This window comes from Balaenoptera physalus (assembly GCF_965194825.1).
Source record: "Balaenoptera physalus genome assembly, chromosome: 2".
NCBI lineage: Eukaryota > Metazoa > Chordata > Mammalia > Artiodactyla > Balaenopteridae > Balaenoptera > Balaenoptera physalus.
This window is the reverse complement of record NC_138883.1, coordinates 162,719,449-162,738,210: the sequence shown is the minus strand read 5'-3', so window position 1 is coordinate 162,738,210 and position 18,762 is coordinate 162,719,449. Positions and strand designations below refer to the sequence as shown.

Genomic DNA, 18,762 nt, shown 5'->3' with positions numbered 1-18,762 from the left:
TAGGGTTGTTTTGGTTTTTTACCTGGAAATCAGTCTAATCAGCAAATAGTAATAAATTTGCCTTTTACATAACTCAAAGTGTTACGAGGATTTCTGTTGGGATAACTTTCTTTGTTGTGTTTTGCAGAGATTATAAAACAAAGTATTTTACAATAGAAATAGCCATTTTGATTTAATTCACCAATAACTCAGAAGCAGCTGCAGGCAATCCTTTTCTATGTTCCAAAAAGAAAGAAAAAAAAAATTGGCCTCAAAAGAAGCAAGGAAAAATTTAACCCCAAAGGGTAATGTTTTGGAAAGTTTCAATGGAGTGAAACTTGGGGTTACAATAGAAATGTCTTAACAACTACAGCTTCTACTGGCGTGAAGAGCACAATGCATATTGTGGTACCCAACTTAATTTACTCTGTAATCGTACCAGACAGCAAACAGGATACAAACAAAGAGAACAGCGACGCCTTTTAAAATGAATAGCTGGTCAGAAAATATTGACAAAGGGTATTTGTCAGCCAAAAAAATAGAAATGGGGCCTACATGGATGTAGTTCTTCCCTCTATTCCTTTACAAGGTATTCATTTAAAAGGAATTTGCTATTCTCTCGTGTAGTTTACTTGTCAGATGGTACAATTACAGTTATTTTGCAGAGTCAATTTTCTGTTATATAATCACACAGACTTGTGTCTAACGCAACAGAAAATTGCCTGGGTGGAATAACTTTCAGGTGTTGGTTTGACTCTAGGGGTTTTGTGTTTGCTTTTCGGTCACAAAGTTTTCTTTTTGTTCAAATTCTATCCCAGAGAAATCTGAGTACCAACCCCACTCAGGAGAAGCACTATATGTAGCTGTTAGAGAGTGGGTGTTCGAGTCAGATAACACTGGTGTGGAATTCTGGTTCTACCACCTACCTACCATTTACTTGTGGGTATACCCCTGTTGCCAACACATCTTGATGAGACAAAGCTGAGTTTACCACTTACTGCCGTGAGGGAGAGCACCACCTCCAAACAGTTCTGGAAGCATCTTGGGAGGAAAAGGGCAAGGTTGAATCTTACTGAGGATTTGAAGTTTGGTTTAAAGGTGAGTTTTTCAAAGCTGAGCCATGATTCGAATCAAGTTAGGATCACAGTACAACAGTCCAGGATTAACGAAAAGAATGAGGTGAGGGTTTTCAAACCAAGGATTCAAAGAATTTTAGGGCATCGACTGTCTGTTGATACTTTCCATTGAAGGGGTGATGGATCTTGCTGGTAAGTTTCTGAAATGAACATTCCAACCATTTGCCCAGCAAGACACTCCCTAGAACAGTAAAGTAATGCTAATTCTACCTGGTGTCAAACTTCTTGAAAATAGGCATCATGCCTCTATCGTGGTCTGTGCCACAGAACCAAATACATAGCCTGAGCCCAAGAAATAGCTGTTGATCAGAACGGGCTCCCCACGGCCCCCTCGCCCCACCCCCTTTAATCCCAGACAGAGGGTAGAGCCTCCGCTCAGAAGATACTGTGTTTCCAAGGACACCGTGGAGCTCTATCTGCTTGACATTTAAACAGTTTAGTCAAATTCAATCTAAAATTGAATCAGTTCGCAGTCTTTAATGGGGGAGACAATGCCTAAGGCTTTGGGAAACACACCGTCAAGACTCTTTCTTCCCTTCAGTCTACTGGAATAGTTGTGTGGGAGCCTTAAAGGTAACCTTGCACACAGGAGCTGGGGTTTCCCTGCTCAGCAGCAGACCTTCCTGTGGATCCTGGGAATTTCAGCAGGAGTCGAAGGGCTGCCCGTGAGATTTCTCTGCAAAGGATTTCATGCCATTGCACGTTCTCCCTGGAAGTCACATTCCTGACTGAGCCGCGCTGTGAGCTGGATGGATTTGTTCCCCTCATTAGAATCTCAAATGTCCCGGGAGAAGAAAAGGACCATTGTGTCTGGCACACCTTGGCGCTATCACTTCTCAGTTCAGTTCTGCCTATTTATTTCTCATGCCTTCTCTTTCTTTCTTTGAAGCCCCTTGGTATTATTCCAGCTCTTAATAGCCTACCTTCTGATGTTTTCCCAAACAAAGCATCCTTGTGTCAACTGTCAAATACTTACGCTCGACTTTGCTTTTTGGACAAGTAGGAAGAGGCTGTTAGAAAAGTTTTAGTTCTCTTCATTATTTTAAAACAGCAATTAAGACAGCAGCCAGAACTCTCTTGTGCTCTATTGGAAACAAACCCATCCTCCTCAGCCTTCCCTAGAATTGAATTATTGAAGCTTGATGTCATTTTGGTTTCCATGCAGTACAACCCCTTAAGAGCAATTTCATCCTTTCTTAGGTCTGATAACCAGTCCGAGTGCCAATTCCCTGAGGTACCTGAGATCAAATCTTACAAGACCATAATTTCATTTTCCTTATCTGTATTATATCATTTCTTGCCACATAACAGCTCTTAACATTGTTTGTATTGCCTTTATTATATCTGTGAATGAAGTTAATAGAACTTATGCCATTTAAAATACATGGAAGATTTTTAAATCATTTTGGTAAAATGATTTTAGCATACCTAGTGGAGTTGGCTTGCCTCTTCCAAATGATACTGTAATCATGCCATTCCAAAGCATAATAGTCATTCCTTATATTTTTCTTATGAATTAAAGTCTTCTGACCAATTTTGTTACCTACTCTATATGTTTCTGCTCAGTTTAAGACAGTCAACAACCAAGTTCTTTACGTGTTTTGTACCAACCCCTTGTAATAGGCTTCAGAGTTGAAAAATCAGTCTCTGTTTTCTTCTGGGTAAGCGATTTTCATTTTAATGGAAAAATAATAATTATTTGAATTGTACTATTCCTTTAATGGAAACAGCAATCAATGGCTCTGGAACTAGTCTAACCATCTTGGCTGCACTTTGAAATAACAGTCTTACTATTACAGGGAAGGACTGAATCTGGGCTATCATTTTAACTCAATCTAAAAAGCAGAAAATGTTCTACGAGTTATTGTCACAGAATTGAAGAAGATTATACTGCCTTGTGACTAGTTTCCAGGAAACCAAGATGCACATCTATTCCTAAGGCTTGCTCTTTACCTTTTCCTAAAAACCCCCCGAGCCCCTTGGAAGAGGATGGGGCATGGCCCCCTCACTATACATGGGCTCTGTTATCTGCCACTGTATTAGCATCTCAGGAGCCAATGAAGTGACCAGGTGAGCTATGGCACATTATTTAATGAACTCTGCTAGAGCCATGAGTATTTTATGAAATCAGTACGTTGGGCTCCAAGTTTGTGAGGGATGAGCTATACTAAGTCTTCAAACTAATTGTTTAATGGCAGAATTAACATCCTATAGGACATTTAGAGTCTTGCAAATCAAAGCACAGCACTCCATCTCTCTGTGGGATCTAATGAAAAATTCTATCCCTTTCTGCCCATACACAAATTTTCATTTCTGGGACAAATCTGTTTCAAATATTTTTAAGACTTGCTTCCTTGAAAAAAAGGAATACTTTTTCTGTGATTTCCAGTGGAATAGTAATATTACGGCTAGGTGGAAGCCTTTCGGTTATATAAGAAGTTTCTCACCACTTTTTGAATTGCAGAGTCAAGGGCTTGCTCTCCAAATATCACCAACTCCATGTAGACAAGGCGAAGCTGAGATTATTGCTGTGCGGGGGAGCTCCACAGGGCTTTTATAGCATCTTGAAATGGGAAGGACAAGATTGCATATTGTTGACGTTTTTTAATTTGGTTTGTTGGAGGGGAAACACTTTTCTTCTATACTCTTAGTTTCAGTATTGAAGCTCTGCAAATTAAACTGACAAATGATATATTAGCAAGAGAAAAGGCGGCTTTTTATTCACCTAAATTTGTGGGAGTTCACAGAAAATTGTGACTCAAAAGATGGTTAGAATTGGGGGCCTTATATACCATCTTAATAAAGGAAGATGAGCAGGAAAAAGGGTACCTATCTGTTTAGGTGATTTCTTATACCAGTGCCAATTTCTTTCTTTTTTTTTTTTTTAAAGATTTTTTTGATGTGGACTATTTTTTTTTAAGTCTTTATTGAATTTGTTACAAAATTGTTTCTCTTTTATGTTTTGTTTTTTTGGCCGTGAGCCATGTGGGATCTTAGCTCCCTGACCAGGGATTGAAACTGCACCCCCTGTATTGGAAAGCGACGTCTTAATCACTGGACCACCAGGGAAGTCCTAGCCGTGCCAATTTCTGATTTCTCATGTTCAGTGACATGAGTGACTCTCTGGTTGCAAAACTCCTAGGGAGGGGATTTATGATGGTTGAATTATTTGGGGAGGCTCTGCTTTTTGGACAGATAAGGAGAGTTCAAGAAAAAAAATATCTCTTTGTAAAGAGTGGTATATTCCAGATCGCTTCAGGTTTAAGGTAGGTCTTTCTATGAGGAGGCAGAGGAGGGGGATGCTTGATTAGGATTGACTGAAGATCATGCTGTAACACAATACTTTAGGATGGTTGGGAAAGACGAGGGCAGAAATTTTAGGCAAAGAATCCAAACTTGGTATGAAAACGATGTTTTCTATAGAAGAGCTGGTGGGTCCCATAAATTGTTCCTATAGTGAATAATTAAGTTATTTTCCTGGGAAAGAGTGTCTTGGAGTAGTAAAGTTATGCTAATGAATATCATGGAACATTCGGCTCAAGTTCATGTGGACCGCAGGTTGCATGGGGGCGGGTGGTTTCTGTTCTCACCAGTCGGCACGCTGGACTCCTGCTGTTTCTTTGGCTTACATACCAGCTACTGTGTCCTTTATATCTGTCTGTCTTTGGTAAGACTCTTTCAATCACTTTTAATTGCTTTTGATAATAATTTCATTTATACTTTGAAAAGCTTGATCTTTCATCCCTTTATTTTAACATTGAAGTGTTCTGACATCCAGATCACGTGCACACTACCTCTTACATTTATGGAGATCCAACACATGAAATATATAAACATCTCAGTGTGTGCCGGCCGCCTCTCACTGACGTCAAGTCTCTGCCAGTTTTAGTTGTATCTCCCAGGCCTGTCACATGGTAGGTACCCCAGAAGGATTTTAATAATTTCCACTTCATAGACTTCTGAAGCCCAAGAGTTTTTGCGTTTTCAGCTTATGAAACTTCTAGCTGTAGCAACATTCCATCAAAAGAACCCTAATGAGGTCCAGTGCTTTGGAAAGAGTACAGAGGAGCAAGCTGGACGTGGATGCTTGGAGGGACCCAGGCCACATTGTAAAAGGAGATCCCAGCGATGGAAAACGTGTCCTCTTCCCTCCTTTAAGGTCTCCCAGCTCCTTGATCCGGGCCACCCCTGTCCCCTCAAGATCTTTCAACATAGAGCCAGATTTTGGTCTGCACTTCTTAGCTTGAGTTGACCTCCTTCGAAAGCAAAATTGACTTGTTCCCAACTTCTGTTACTCGGGAACTTTCTCTAGGATAACAGTTAAGAGTAGACAACTAGGTTATTCCTCCAAAAGAGCACATTCATACTGTACTGAGAGACCCCCCATCTTCACCCCTGTGTCTTTCCTTGATTCTCACGCCTCCACACTCACAACACTCCTGACACCATGTGTGGCGGAGTTTGCCCTGCGTCAGGCAACTCTGAGACACCAGCTGGGTGTCCTACAATTTCACTCGATTGTGACACTATCTACCTGGAGGTAGTACCAAATCCCACAGGTTAAGGGCTCGGTCCCACCTAGGATGCCAGTTGCAAGGAACAGGTCTCCAGGTCACCTGCAACTTCTGTCTGACTTGGCTACAAGTCAGAGATTCCCACAACCCCCTCCTCGGGTTCTATTAATTTGCCAGGGTAGCTCACAGAACTCAGGGAATACAACTTACATTTACAGTTTATTAAAGGATAGAGTAATACAGAAGAACAGCCAGAAGAGGTGATACACAGGGCAGGCCTGGGAGGGTCCCGAGCACAGGCACTCTTGTCCCTATGGAGTTGGGGTGTGTCACCCTCCTGGTACGTGGATGTGTTCATCAACCTGGAAGCTCCTGGACCCCCATACCACTGGAATTTTATGGAGCCCTCGTCACATGGGAAATCAATATGCTCTCCCTCTCCAGCTTCTCTCCACTCTGGGGAATGGGGGTGGGGCGAAAATTCCAAGCCTCTAATCATGGTTTTGTCTTTCTGGTGACCAGCCGCCTTTCAGGAGTCCACCCAGAATGGCCTCCTTGGAACAAAGGACTCTCCTATCACCCAGGAAATCCCGAGGGATTTAGGAGCTCAGTGTCAGGAACTGCGGCCAAAGACCAAATGTTAGAACAAAAGATGCTCCTGGTGCTCTTATCACTTAGGAAATTACAAGGGTTTTTAAAGCTCTGTCCCAGGAATCAGGGGCAAAAACCAAAACATATATTTTCTATTATCTCACACAATATCTTCAACATGAAGAACAGAAGCTCAGATCCTCTCAGAGAACTGAGCTGAACTTAATATTGGCGCAAGCAGGACTGTGGTGTACAGTTGTATATGTTGCACACTGCACAACATAAATTGAGTGGTGCCCTCTAGAGTTATGTGGAGACTCTGTCCCAAGCAACTTTTCAGTTGTCCCACAAATGACATGGTATAGATGCCTCCATGTAGCCTTGGACTTGCCATAAAAAGAATACGTGTTTTGCTTTCCTAGCAGGGATGCTAGATGCCAACTCACTGATCTTCACTCCCTTTGTCACTGTGAAATTGAGCTGGCTGGCTTTTAGAGTTCACAATCAAGATCTTCTCTATGCAATACTCATGGGAGGGAGAAGAGACTTTTATATTACCTTTTATCTCACAGTTTCAATGATATACTTCACACATCAGTTTTAACCCAACGTGTCTCAAGTAGTACGAACTGTGAGTAGTAGGCAGGGGAGGAGGTCTCTGAGTTCAGGAGCGGTCTATCAGAATTCTACGTGGGATGGGGAATTATGTGTAATTGCAAAAAGCTATAAAATAGCTTTTTATATTACAGAGAAATGATTTTTGGTAACATTATCTGAAGAAAACAAAGGTTGACAAAATCTTCCCTGGGCTGACAGGCAGGTGACTCTCAGGCAGGTGGATGTACTCCTTCAGGGAACATATTGGATCCCTTATGGAAGGGAAAGGGACATTCCTTTTTTTTTTTTTTTTAAAGCAAAATGGATCATGGGTTACAACAGGAACACTCCGTAAACTACCACATATAGGTTAACCTCTAGTCTGACTAGAGGTCATATATACAAACATGTTGAGGTTCTATCAGAACACAATAATAAAAGCAGGCTTGCAGTCTGACAGACGCTTGGCTCTACCATCCTTTAGCTGTGTGATCTTGGACAAATTATTTAACCTCTCTGAGCCTTAGTTTTATCATCGTAAACTGGGGCTACTTACCAGTCATTATCTCACAGGAAAAACCCTATGAAAAAATAATGCACATAAAAAGCAAGCCCCAGAAAGCCCTCACTAGATGGTAGCTATTATTACTATAACCCGCTGAACATTTTAAAACATCTTTTGATTTCATAACTGTTACCCAAACTGTTCCCTTTCTTAGAGAAATCAGAGATCCTGAATATGTCTGTGCATGTTTAAATATTTTACTGTGAAATGCAAGTGACATTTGCCTATATCCACTGTGAGAAAAAAGTCACCAGTGGCTTAGCCTACCACCAAACTAGCCACAAGAGACAAGTAAGAATGTCTGTGCTTCCAGGAAGCCCTCATGATTTTTGGAGGCATGCCTCCCAGAGAGAGGAATTCCTGGGAGCCCTGGAGCAGGGAAAAATCACGGGGTGGAAGAACTAGCAGGGTGCAGTTACCTCCATATTCAGGGCTGATGCTTGCTTGCAGGACACAGCTCTGGATTATTTTCCAAATCCAGATAAAAGAGAGAGAGACCAAGCCAGCTCAGGCTCTGTCTCTTTGACTCTCCACGCCCACCCGTATTCAAAGACAGCCAAAAATCTGGGTGTTTTGGCACTGTATGGATAAAATACTCATTTTTTTAAATTGAATATTTCACATTTTTATTTGGATGTTTGACAGCATGTATTTATGTACTTACGTATGCCCTACCTACCTCCCCCGAGGGTTCAAGATGGCAACATCACAAAGACAGCCTTAGGTTATAATTTGCTCTAAAAACCTTCCAACACAAGCCTGACAAAAACAGTGTCTGAAGAGAAGTTCCGGGCCTATGTAAGCATAACACCATTAATTTCGGTAGTAAATGAAAATAATAAAAAACATATTAGGCATAAAATCGAATCCGCAAATGTATCTTAAAATGCCAGCATGAACACGATCATTTTAACCAGATGAGAACGCTCTTCATTACTCTAAAATTAATCCACAAACCCATCTGCATTATTCTTTATGTCTGACACCAACACAGTTTCAAAGGCAAGCTTCCTGAAACTAAGGTTATTCCCATACAACTCTGATCAAATGTGATGAGAACAAAAATTCAGTAGGCCCTTAAGTGAGAAAAGAAAGAACACACTAGGGAATTCCCTGGCGGTCCAGTTGTTGGGACTCAGTGCTTTCACTGCCAGGGCCCAGGGTTCAATCCCCGGTTGGGGAACTAAGATCCTGCAAGCCGTGCGGCACAGCCAAAAGAAAAACAAAGAAAGAACATACTTTATGCCACGTCAGGATGAAGGCTTCATTTCTTCACACCAATCGTATGATACAGCCATGAAAGGAAATCACCAAATAATAAATAGCAACCGCAAGAGTGACAGCTACCATCCCCTGTGCCGTTTCTAGCCGCCAGTTATATTTCACTTTCAATACACAGAAGAAAATGTTGCTGAACGAGGGCCTGCCCCTAGTTTGCGTTCAGTACTTTACATCGTTAGATCTTCATTCTCATCATTACATTTTATTAATAATAAATTAAAAATAAGGAAGGGGGTTATTTATAAATTATACAAGCATTCAATTCCAGCCTATAGTCTAAGCAGCGCTTTGCAAAGAATGCATTTTCTCAGGCCAGTGGATAGAAACAGTCCCCGGGGTGGAGTGTGGATTTGCACACATGGCTGCTTCACCAAGAGTCCCTTAGGCTCCGTCCAGGCTCACGTGTGTGTAGCTGCCTTCAGAGAACACGTCTCACTACATGCCAGACACAGGATGGCCTCCTTGGGCTTCACTATAAGCCCGGGAGGAAGGCGTTAGTTAGCGTGCTTGCCTTGCAGTGGGAGGAACCGGGGCCCAGAGACCTCAGACCACACGTAGGAGAACACAGTCCTGTCTGCTGGGCCCCCAAGGCCCTGCCCAGAATCTGCGCCGTCCACCCTGTCTCCACACTCTTATCCAATCTTTCATTCTTATTCTCTCGTCGCATGACTTCCTACCCCCAGGACGAAGAGTATTAGTGAAATAAAGCTCGTTGTCAAATGTTATCATTTTCCTTATTCGTCTTGTGAATAAAACAAAAACACTAAAATTATGGGCTTGCTGTTCAACTTCCTGGCACACAGACCTGGGGGTATGGCCACACTTGAAAGAGGTCAATCCAGTCAGTACCCAAAAGAATCAGGAGGAGAATCTGACAAGCGCCATGCTGACTCTCGGTGACCTGAACGCAAACTTCCCTTTCATGCACAGCACAGGCCGCGTTTTGTTTCCCAGAGAGATTGTCAGTTAATTGAGAACAAGGACAGTACCCTACACTGTACTTCTCCCCACAGAGGCTAAAACATGCAGCATAGCCCTATGCTTTGATATGGTGAGTGTATAACATCGTGTGATGTGTTCAATAAATAAAACTTGCTTGCGTCAAGACGGTGCCATCCATCCCACGCCAGCCCAGCCCTCGGGAAACGCTGAGCAGATGACAACAGATATAAGCCTCACAGGTACTTGAATTTAACCTCCACAAGTCTTCAGAAGCTCACAGTCATCACCAAACCCAGGCTTTTTAATAATCACTTAGAAGTTCTTCAGTGCTAAACCACCTCCTAATCTTGCAGTTGTCTCTCTAGATTCCTCCGTATCAAACTAGTCAATCATTCAGGAAAACTTTAAGGATCTACTAATGCTGGGCAGGAGGATAGAGAGATGGAAGATTACTGTGCCCACCTTCAGGGATCATACCATCCAGTAGAGAAAAGATGAGAAAAACATCCACTGCAATCCAATGAGGTATGAACAGGTGACTTAGGGCCGCGGTGAGGGACCGCCTTCCTGAAAAAGTCCGTGTGGCTCCTCCCCAGCCCCCTACCTGGTCAAGCTGAGTTGGTCCAAACATCCCTCTCTTCCCCTCTCCATTCTGTGTGCTCTTAGCAAAACCTGGGGGACCAGGGCCCCTACACTCAGAGCGTCTACATCCCCATCTGCCCTCTCACTCTTAGCTCTTGGCTCAGCCCTGTCAATGACAGAGGAGAGAGGCCACCAGACACAAATCCCTAGACGTCTTATATCCTGCAGATGTATTTGTCACAATGCACACTCTCCTCCTGGGTCCCTGAACCGAGCTTTGGGCTAGCACCCTCCCTTGCCTCCTCGGGGTGCTGGCCGCCTTAACAGCACTGCATGCAGTTACCCCAGCCAGAAACCAGTCCTTCAACATCCTTGCTTTCCCAGCCTCCCATTGAATCAACTACAATGTTTGGCTAAATTAGACTCTTTCAAGAGATTTCCCTTGAATACCTCTCGAAACTGCCTCTTCGTCTCCAAAGGAGTAATAACGTGAGCAATGGAAATCAGGTCATGTGACCCCCCCACCCGCCGTTGCTTTTAGATGACCATCCAAGGCCTTATATCATTTGACTCCTGCCTACTTCCAAGGCTTCAAGTATTTCAAGGCTGACTACTTTCATTCAAGGCTTTTTCATCATTTGACTCAAGTCTTCTTTCTCACCAAAAGGTAAGTTCCAGAAACCCCAAAACTACTTACCATTCCCAAGACATGCCATGCTTTTTCACATCCTTGAGGCTATTTGCTAAAGTTTTCCATCTGAATTATCCTAGATTCCTCCTTTTCTTTCACTGTCTTGTCCCCATGGTCACTATGTCCTGCTACTTCTATCTCTTCAATGGCTGTTTAATATGGCACTTCTATATCAGGTTAAGTCTTGTTTACAGGCAAAATTTTCCTTCAAGGAAAATTGATCCTGCTTCTCTGAGAACTCTGCCCTGGAACCTTTCTTCCAAAGGCTGCCTCAGGTGCTTCTTCCTGGTCCTTATTTCACAAGTGATAACCCAGCCTGGTTTTCTTGCTTATATGTCAGGTGATGGGCCTGTTGGGGAAACGGTAACCTTGTTTATTTTTAATCTCAGTGCCAACTATGGTGTGTGGGACACAGCAAGTATTTAGATTGTTGCAAAATGGATGAGTCAGGTGGAATTAGGAGAAAAAAATAAAATGAAGTGGTGGAGATTTGGTCCTTCTTACTTTCTGTCCACTGCTGTCTAAGTTTTGGGTTCTTAGTGTCTGTTTTCACGTAAGAAGTATAAATGGCCAATATTTGCCCTGTTTTCACCCAACCCCTCCCTGACCATTGAAATATTACTCAACTCAAAGATATGAATTGAGGGAGGGAGACAAACTGTATATGGGTGAGAGAAATTGACACGGTTTCATGTGTTCAGTAAGAGAACTTCAGGTTTAAAATAACTAAGACAGTTGCCTCCTGATGCCATTTGCCTTTATTTCCCCTATGTCCTGGAGACTTTCCAGCTGCTGACAAAAATCCCTCCTTTCAGGCAGCATTCTGGAACCCCTGTCTTCCCCATCCTGTGAACCTGGTTACTCTAAATTCTCTCCTTCAATCCTGCTCTCCTTTTGGAACTTTTCACCTCATATCCTTACGGTGCTTTCATTTTGTAATCTTTTTAATCCCAATGCCTTTCTAACATTTTCCCTCACAGGCCCTGTAGACTAAACCACATCCCTTTGCCCTTTTAGATCCTCGAAATAATGTCTCCTTTTCAAACATAACTCATAGTGATATTGGCTATTTCTTTTGAAATGTTCATGTTTACATTTTAATTAAGATAATTATGTCCAAGGGTGTAGGGGACCACTTCTAAATTCAACCTACCTTTAAGAAATTGCTTTGATCGTCTCCTCCTCACTCCATTGGTGAGGGAGGGATTCCCACCCTAGGGATGTGGGGATGACAAAACCCATGACACCTGATGTTGGGCAGGTGAGATTGACAGCAGGTGATTAGTTCCACATGCTCACAGCACAGGGGACAGCTCCACATGTCAGACAGGAACACCAGGGGGTGTAGGCTCGGTAGTATCAAGGGGGTGAGGTGACCACTGGCTCCTGCATGAGGATGTGACTGACTTGTTTGAATAGTTCTCAGGCTGACAGGGAACTGACACCGGCTATTTGAGGACAAGCAGGAACTTGCACAATCCTGTGATAAGGAGATTTGTGTGGCTGGGGGACCTTGTCCGCAGGAGCAGGTGAGGACTGGACCTTGCAGCCAGGCTACTGGAGGCCCCCTGGTTGCCCCAGCTGATGGGGTACACACAGTACTGGCCTCGATTGTAGGCCTTACATGCAGGAGGGGACATCTTACATAGAGAGAGGAGGAAGTTCCCTTTTCCCTTATGTCCAACAGGACATAATTACATATTGTGTAAAAAGGGAATTGAGAGCATTGTTCATAATACATAAGGGGCAGAGGGTACCTTTCCAGCCTCCTGGAGAATCACATCCAAGTGCGCAAGGACGGGGGGAACTCACCTCCCAGAGCTCATAAGCCTGGTACCATCAGGGCCAGCTCTTCCCGGCATATGCAGGGCTGACGATATGATGGGTACGCTGACTGTATGACGGGTACACTGACTGTATGACGGGTATGCTGACTGTATGACGGGTACGCTGACTGTATGATGGGTACGCTGACTGTATGACGGGTACGCTGACTGTATGACGGGTACACTGACTGTATGACGGGTACGCTGACTGTATGACGGGTACGCTGACTGTATGATGGGTACGCTGACTGTATGACGGGTACGCTGACTGTATGACGGGTACACTGACTGTATGACGGGTACGCTGACTGTATGACGGGTACGCTGACTGTATGATGGGTACGCTGACTGTATGACGGGTACGCTGACTGTATGACGGGTACACTGACTGTATGACGGGTATGCTGACGATACGATGGGTATGTGGACTGTCCCCCTCCGCATGAGGGGAGTGACAGGACAGTGGGCAACTGTGGCCAACCACCCTCACATCTTATCTCCAAAGTCCTCCAAGAGCACGATGTGGGCTGCTCCTCTGTTGGGGAAGCAGGCAGGGACTGATTACCATGCTCTATACAGAGAGATTCCAAATGCATTCAGGTATGCATTTTTAGCAAAATAACCAAAAAGCAATGGCAAATCTGCCATCTTTCACTCTGTGTGGTCCAGAGTTTTTCTCAAACGATTCTAGAATTTAGCTTTCAGACTCTTTTCCTGCCTGGAAAACACAAGGTCTTTAACGTTGAGCGTGAGCATCCTGGCAGCTTTGACTCCTCCTTCTCTCACCTTTGATGAGCCAGCCTTGCCTTTGAAGCAGAGGGTAAGATGTGTGAGCCAGGGGCTGCTGTACGAATGAGGAAGGGGCTCTTGGTTCCTGTCACATGGGCTGACGTGTGCTATTAGGTGTGGTAATATGCACTTGTTTCCCATCCAAGGAATACAGACTTTGTTCAAGCATTTGACTTTTTCTATGGATTTTTCTTTGAGAATCTTGAAAAGACAATGCCAAGCTGCTGTTAAACTGTGGGAACATGCAGATCACCAAGTACAAACATGTGCCATTTCCTTCCTACTATTTTCTCACCCGTCTAAAGAATAGCAGGATTTTTCATTGCTGTTTTTAACAGGATCAAAAGGGTTACCCTGCAGTACCATTGACGGAGGCCTCCCAGCCGAAAGCTTATAGTAACCACCATTCTTACAGGCCATATCCTGCCATTGATTTTTACATAGAACTCCCCATTGATTGCAATAGGGAGTTTTCCCCTTAGATCGATGGCAGGATATAGCTAGTGACATTAAGCATAGATAAAAGACCCTTGAGTTAACTGTCAACAGAACGAAAATTTAGATGTAAACTCATTTAACAAAAATTGGCTTTCAAATGTTCGTCAGAAAAGAAAGCACTTCAAAACGCCTTCCCCCCGCCCGCCCCTTAAGTTCAATGTAAATAAGATTTCTTATTACCAAATCATGATTTCCTTAGATGTGTCTTTTTGCTTTTCATGTTTATCAAAATCCATTCTCATTAGTACTTCTAATAGATTTAAAGAATTTTTTTAAAGAAATGTGGGGTTTGCCCTCAAACAGTATAATATCTAGTGGGGAAGAAAGATGGGTACACATATAACTCTAGAACAAAGTGGGAGGAAAAAAGAAAGAGAGTAGAGAAGGGAGAGAGTGTTTCCAATGCTGGGGTGTTAAGAAAGATGTGTGTGTAGTATGTATATAAGTTCTCAGGTACTGGAAGTAAAAAATTAAAGATTTAACCGTCCAAGTTTTCTGATAGTATGTGATACACACATCTATCAGTCCTATTGGAATATCAATAAGTATACCTATATTTCAAGCTGGAAAAGGGAGATTAACTGTAGGCAGAATGGGCTGTTAGCAGGGTCACCCCAACTCCCAGGATTCTTGGGAAGTGGCACCAGATGTTCCGTAGTAATTACTAAGAACACCCCTTACGCTCTCAAAGGTGACCCCGCTTAGGTGATGAACTCCATGGCATTGTTAGCAATGCCGATGTCAAAATCTATCTTAGTTGCAGGAAGTCGATGAATGAGGATAGAACAGGGGATGTGGAGGATGCCGATGTGCCGGTTGGGGGTTTAGAGCCTGGGGACCCGGGTGCTAAGTCCACGGTGAGGCCGGGCAGGCTGTGGAGACGGGAACCTTGCTGTGCACCATGATATTAGGTTCTTTCCAATCTTGCATCTCCTTTTCTTCGTTTTTTCGTTTTGTCCTTTGTTCTCTCTCTTTTGCCCACTCTCTGTTTTTCCTTCCCTCCTAGAGTCACAAGTTGCTGGATGGCTATTCCTGACATCATCTGCTCTGATGCCTAGAATCTCTTCTGATTGTTGGGAAGTCATCCTTTCAGATCTGCCAGCTGGTCTGTCAACAAATGTTGACTCGACAACCGTTTTGCACAGGGGAGAGTGCTAAGTACTAGGGGTCTGCCTCATAGAGGAAAAGTCAGCAAGAGCTGTGATCATTTATAGATGTGGATTTTAACACTGGTTCACCATGTAGGACAGGCATGGAAACGTGATTCCAAATTTGTTGACAAACTTATGGTTTCCAGTCCAACGTGTAAAGAGCTTGGAAGATGCCACCCCATCCTAACAACAAGTAAAAGGTCAACAAACTGAAAATCAACAACTCTTCTTAGAGCCAACAGAGAAGTGAGGTCACAGGACAAACTGCTGCCTTCCAAGTTAGAGATACTGAGAGGCAAATACAGAAAATCACGACTTACTGGAGAGAAACCCACAAGCCACAACCCTCTTGGGAACCAGTGCCGGGCAGGAAAACCTCAACAGTAATGGACTGGACTTGAACTGAATTGCTGGAGCCTCAGTGTGGACAAGTCTGAGAGTTAAAAACTCCAGGGAGGGGACTTCCCTGGTGGCGCAGTGGTTAAGAATCCGCCTGCCAATGCAGGGGACACGGGTTCGAGCCCTGGTCCGGGAAGATCCCACACGCTGTGGAGCAACTAAGCCCATGCACCACAACTACTGAGCCCGCGTGCCACAACTCCTGAAACCTGCGCGCCTAGAGCCCGTGCTCCGCAACAAGAGAAGCCACCGCAATAAGAAGCCCGCGCACCACAACGAACAGTAGCCCCCGCTCTCCGCAACTGGAGAAAGCCTGCGTGCAGCAACGAAGACCCAACGCAGCCATAAATAAATAAATAAAATTTTTAAAAAAATCCTCCAGGGAGACCCAGTCATGGGGGGGGGCGGGGGGACATGGGGGGGCGTGGGGGGCGCAGAGGGTGGGAGGGGAGGGCGCTCCCACACTTTGATGAGTTTTGCCTCCTAGAGCTCTACCTGGTTCTCATAGTGAAGATCATAGAAAAGTCCCTGAGTGCTTCAGCCAGGGAGGGAAGAGGAAACATCGTGAAATACCCCTGACACTCCGTTCTATTAAGCAGGGCTGCCCTCAGGAGAGAGTAGTTAACCTGAACCTCATCTGCTGGGGTTTCATCAGACCTCACTGACCAGGGGGAGTGGAAATACCCAACTCCAGCCCGCCATCCTATCCCATCTAAGGGACAGAGGGTGGAGCCAAGAAGCATGTGTGAAGTTCAACGTCCAGAGTCGTAGGCTCACCAAGACTGAGACCTCATCCTAGGACCACAGCACATTCCTCACCAAGCACACCCAACCTCACCATCACAGCACTAAAGGCCTCCTTACAGCAGTGCCTTCTACCCAGCTCAGCATGTCCACTATCAAGGAAAAAGTTACAAATTTGCTGACAAATTTGTGAACGTAACCATATAAAATTGTCTTGAAGTTTTCATCAGTCTGAACAACTTAGGTTAGCGCCAGGAACTCTGAAACAGTTTTCTAATTAGTGGAGGAATCAGGTGGAGTTGATTCATGTATGTTTGAAATTGACATTAATCTCATTCAAACATGTTTAATGAATAATCATTAAAATTTGATATAAGTAGACTTCACAAATCTATTCCATTTTTAACAGAGGAATTGTGTGGGTAAAATGAAGCACAATAGAGCTTTGCTCTCTGGACATAACACCATCTGACTGACAGATTAAAAAGAGTCTGTCAGCCTCATGTTTCAAAATACTTTTTTAGTTTTAGGTGGTTTCTTTATTTTTCCCCATGTTCATACACCCACGTCATGAATCTCAGATTTTACACAAAATAAGTTGCTTACGTTGACATCCTGGAAGTGAAATCTTAAATTTGAGGAAATGGCTATGAACAGTGGCAAACTTACAGTTAGTACGTCTCAGACATTTGGCTTCCAGAAACTTCGGTTTGCAAAGGGAAGTGTACATAGCTCTGGAAGTTATTTTACAGGAAATTGAATTGTATGGCTCTTCCGTCTCAGGAGACCTACCACCTCTGTCCACTGATTACCCCTCTCATTGCACCCAGCAATTAAGAATGGACTTGGATCTGGACATTCAGATGTAAGTGTGGCATTTGGATTTAGCCTGATTTGTAAACAGCATGATTCGCAAAAACCCATGTGAGTAACACGAGAAAGCAGACAGGGCAGTGCGAAGCTGTAATTAACATGAACCTGAGGATGCGCAAACTGTCCACGTCTTCCCGGCTGCACAAGAGGCAGCAGCTGATGTGTCGACCCGGATTCCAGAACAGCTTGCCATCTCCATAAAGCACTAATCATGCAAAAGATGGGTTAGAGCTGAGAAGATGTATCAAAAACAATCACTCTCTTCTTAAGGATTACCCTCTGGGTGAAGAGGAAAGAAAAGATGTTGATTTCCCCCAATTCCTTCTGTGCCAGATAAAATCATTACACAAGATTAGAAACCCAGAGGGTGGGAATTGCTTCCCTACCTGAAAAGTGACCTGAGTGGAGGTCTGGCTTCCCACCTCCTCCTTGAGACAATTCGATTCCTCCCTCCTTCTCTCTGGGGCAGAGATGCTCTCCAGCCATACCCAGAAGCTGTCCCAGCTTCCTTCTAGCCCAGCAGACAGGGGTTCTTAGAACATAAATTAAGCACTTCTACTGTAGTGAAGCACCTGGATGCATAAGAGATTTACTAGGGGGGCTGGGGGTAGGGAGGGTATCGTGCGTCTTTCCGTAGGGTTGCTTACAGCCGCTCTCAGTTCTTCACTTTTGTACGCACACACAAGCGCACACACACTCACTGGAAGTTAGGAAGTGTTCTCTGGAGTTGTACAGGCTGTCCGGAGTTGGCCCGCGTGCATTGTTTATAGCCATCAACATCCTCAGGGCTGTCCAACATATCTTCCTGGATTTTCTTCTGAGCACAGAGTAGGATTGCAATTCCTCACCCTCCTAGCCAGGCGTGGGCCTGTGATCAGCTCTAGCAGGAAAGGGAATGGGGTGATACGTCTCCCTTCAAGGGGGAGCTTGAAAAGCCAGTGCGTGACTCGCATCCTTTTTCCTCAAGTTGCCACCTGGACTGGCTACTCTTTTAGCTGGCATTGTTCTATCAGACTGGGTCCTAGAGACGGCACAAGGCAGGAAACAGACGAGTGCATGGACAGAAAATATACCCTATTTTTTCACACTACTGAGATTTAAAGGACGTTTTTCACCCTAGCTTAACCTCGCCTCTATGGCTGAGATACTAACCTTGAAAATCCCCCAGACTTCTGAGAAACTCTTGTGTTTACACGGCCTGTCTTCGAGCAGAGTCCTAGAGATCAGCACTTTCTCTGTGTGCTTTCCCTGAACACCGATGGAAGCCCGTCCTGCTAAGGCCAGCACAGACGCCTGCTGGTTTCCATATCTGCCAAGTGCTTCATAAAAGCTCCCAAAGCTCTTGACATCAGATCTGGGCTGCGCGTTTCTGCAAAGACAAAAGGTCACTTTAAGAGTCCAAGCCTTTTGCTTTTGAAACGAGCTCTTGGTCTTTACCCCTTTCTTACCTGAACTCACTGTCTCATAAATTCAAACAAGATAACTAGCCCATCAGACATTAATAAAGACATAAGGCCGCCGACCCATTTTGGGAAATACACACTTAGTCATCCATTTCTCCACCTAACTATTCATCGGCCCCCACTTCCAGGAACTATTTCTGT

General features: G+C 44.1%; 1 protein-coding gene across 17 annotated transcripts in view; it reads right to left on the bottom strand.

Annotated features, from left to right (window-relative positions):
- Nucleotides 1-18,762, bottom strand: part of LOC309655013 (uncharacterized protein) — a 184,741-nt gene that overhangs the window by 90,433 nt on the left and 75,546 nt on the right. For 8 of the 17 annotated variants that reach the window (XR_014260539.1, XR_014260540.1, XR_014260541.1 and 5 more), the window contains exon 3: nucleotides 18,311-18,527. The exons of 1 other annotated variant lie outside the window; for it this stretch is intronic. Coding sequence is in view for 11 of the 16 variants with exons in the window: in XM_082449905.1 (XP_082306031.1) it covers nucleotides 18,311-18,527 (217 nt within the window). In the remaining 5 variants the exon portion in view is untranslated. Of the gene's footprint in view, nucleotides 1-17,263; nucleotides 17,483-18,310; nucleotides 18,528-18,762 lie in introns of all 17 variants that reach the window. 8 more of the 17 variants (XM_082449902.1, XM_082449903.1, XM_082449900.1 and 5 more) reach the window with 2 other exon arrangements.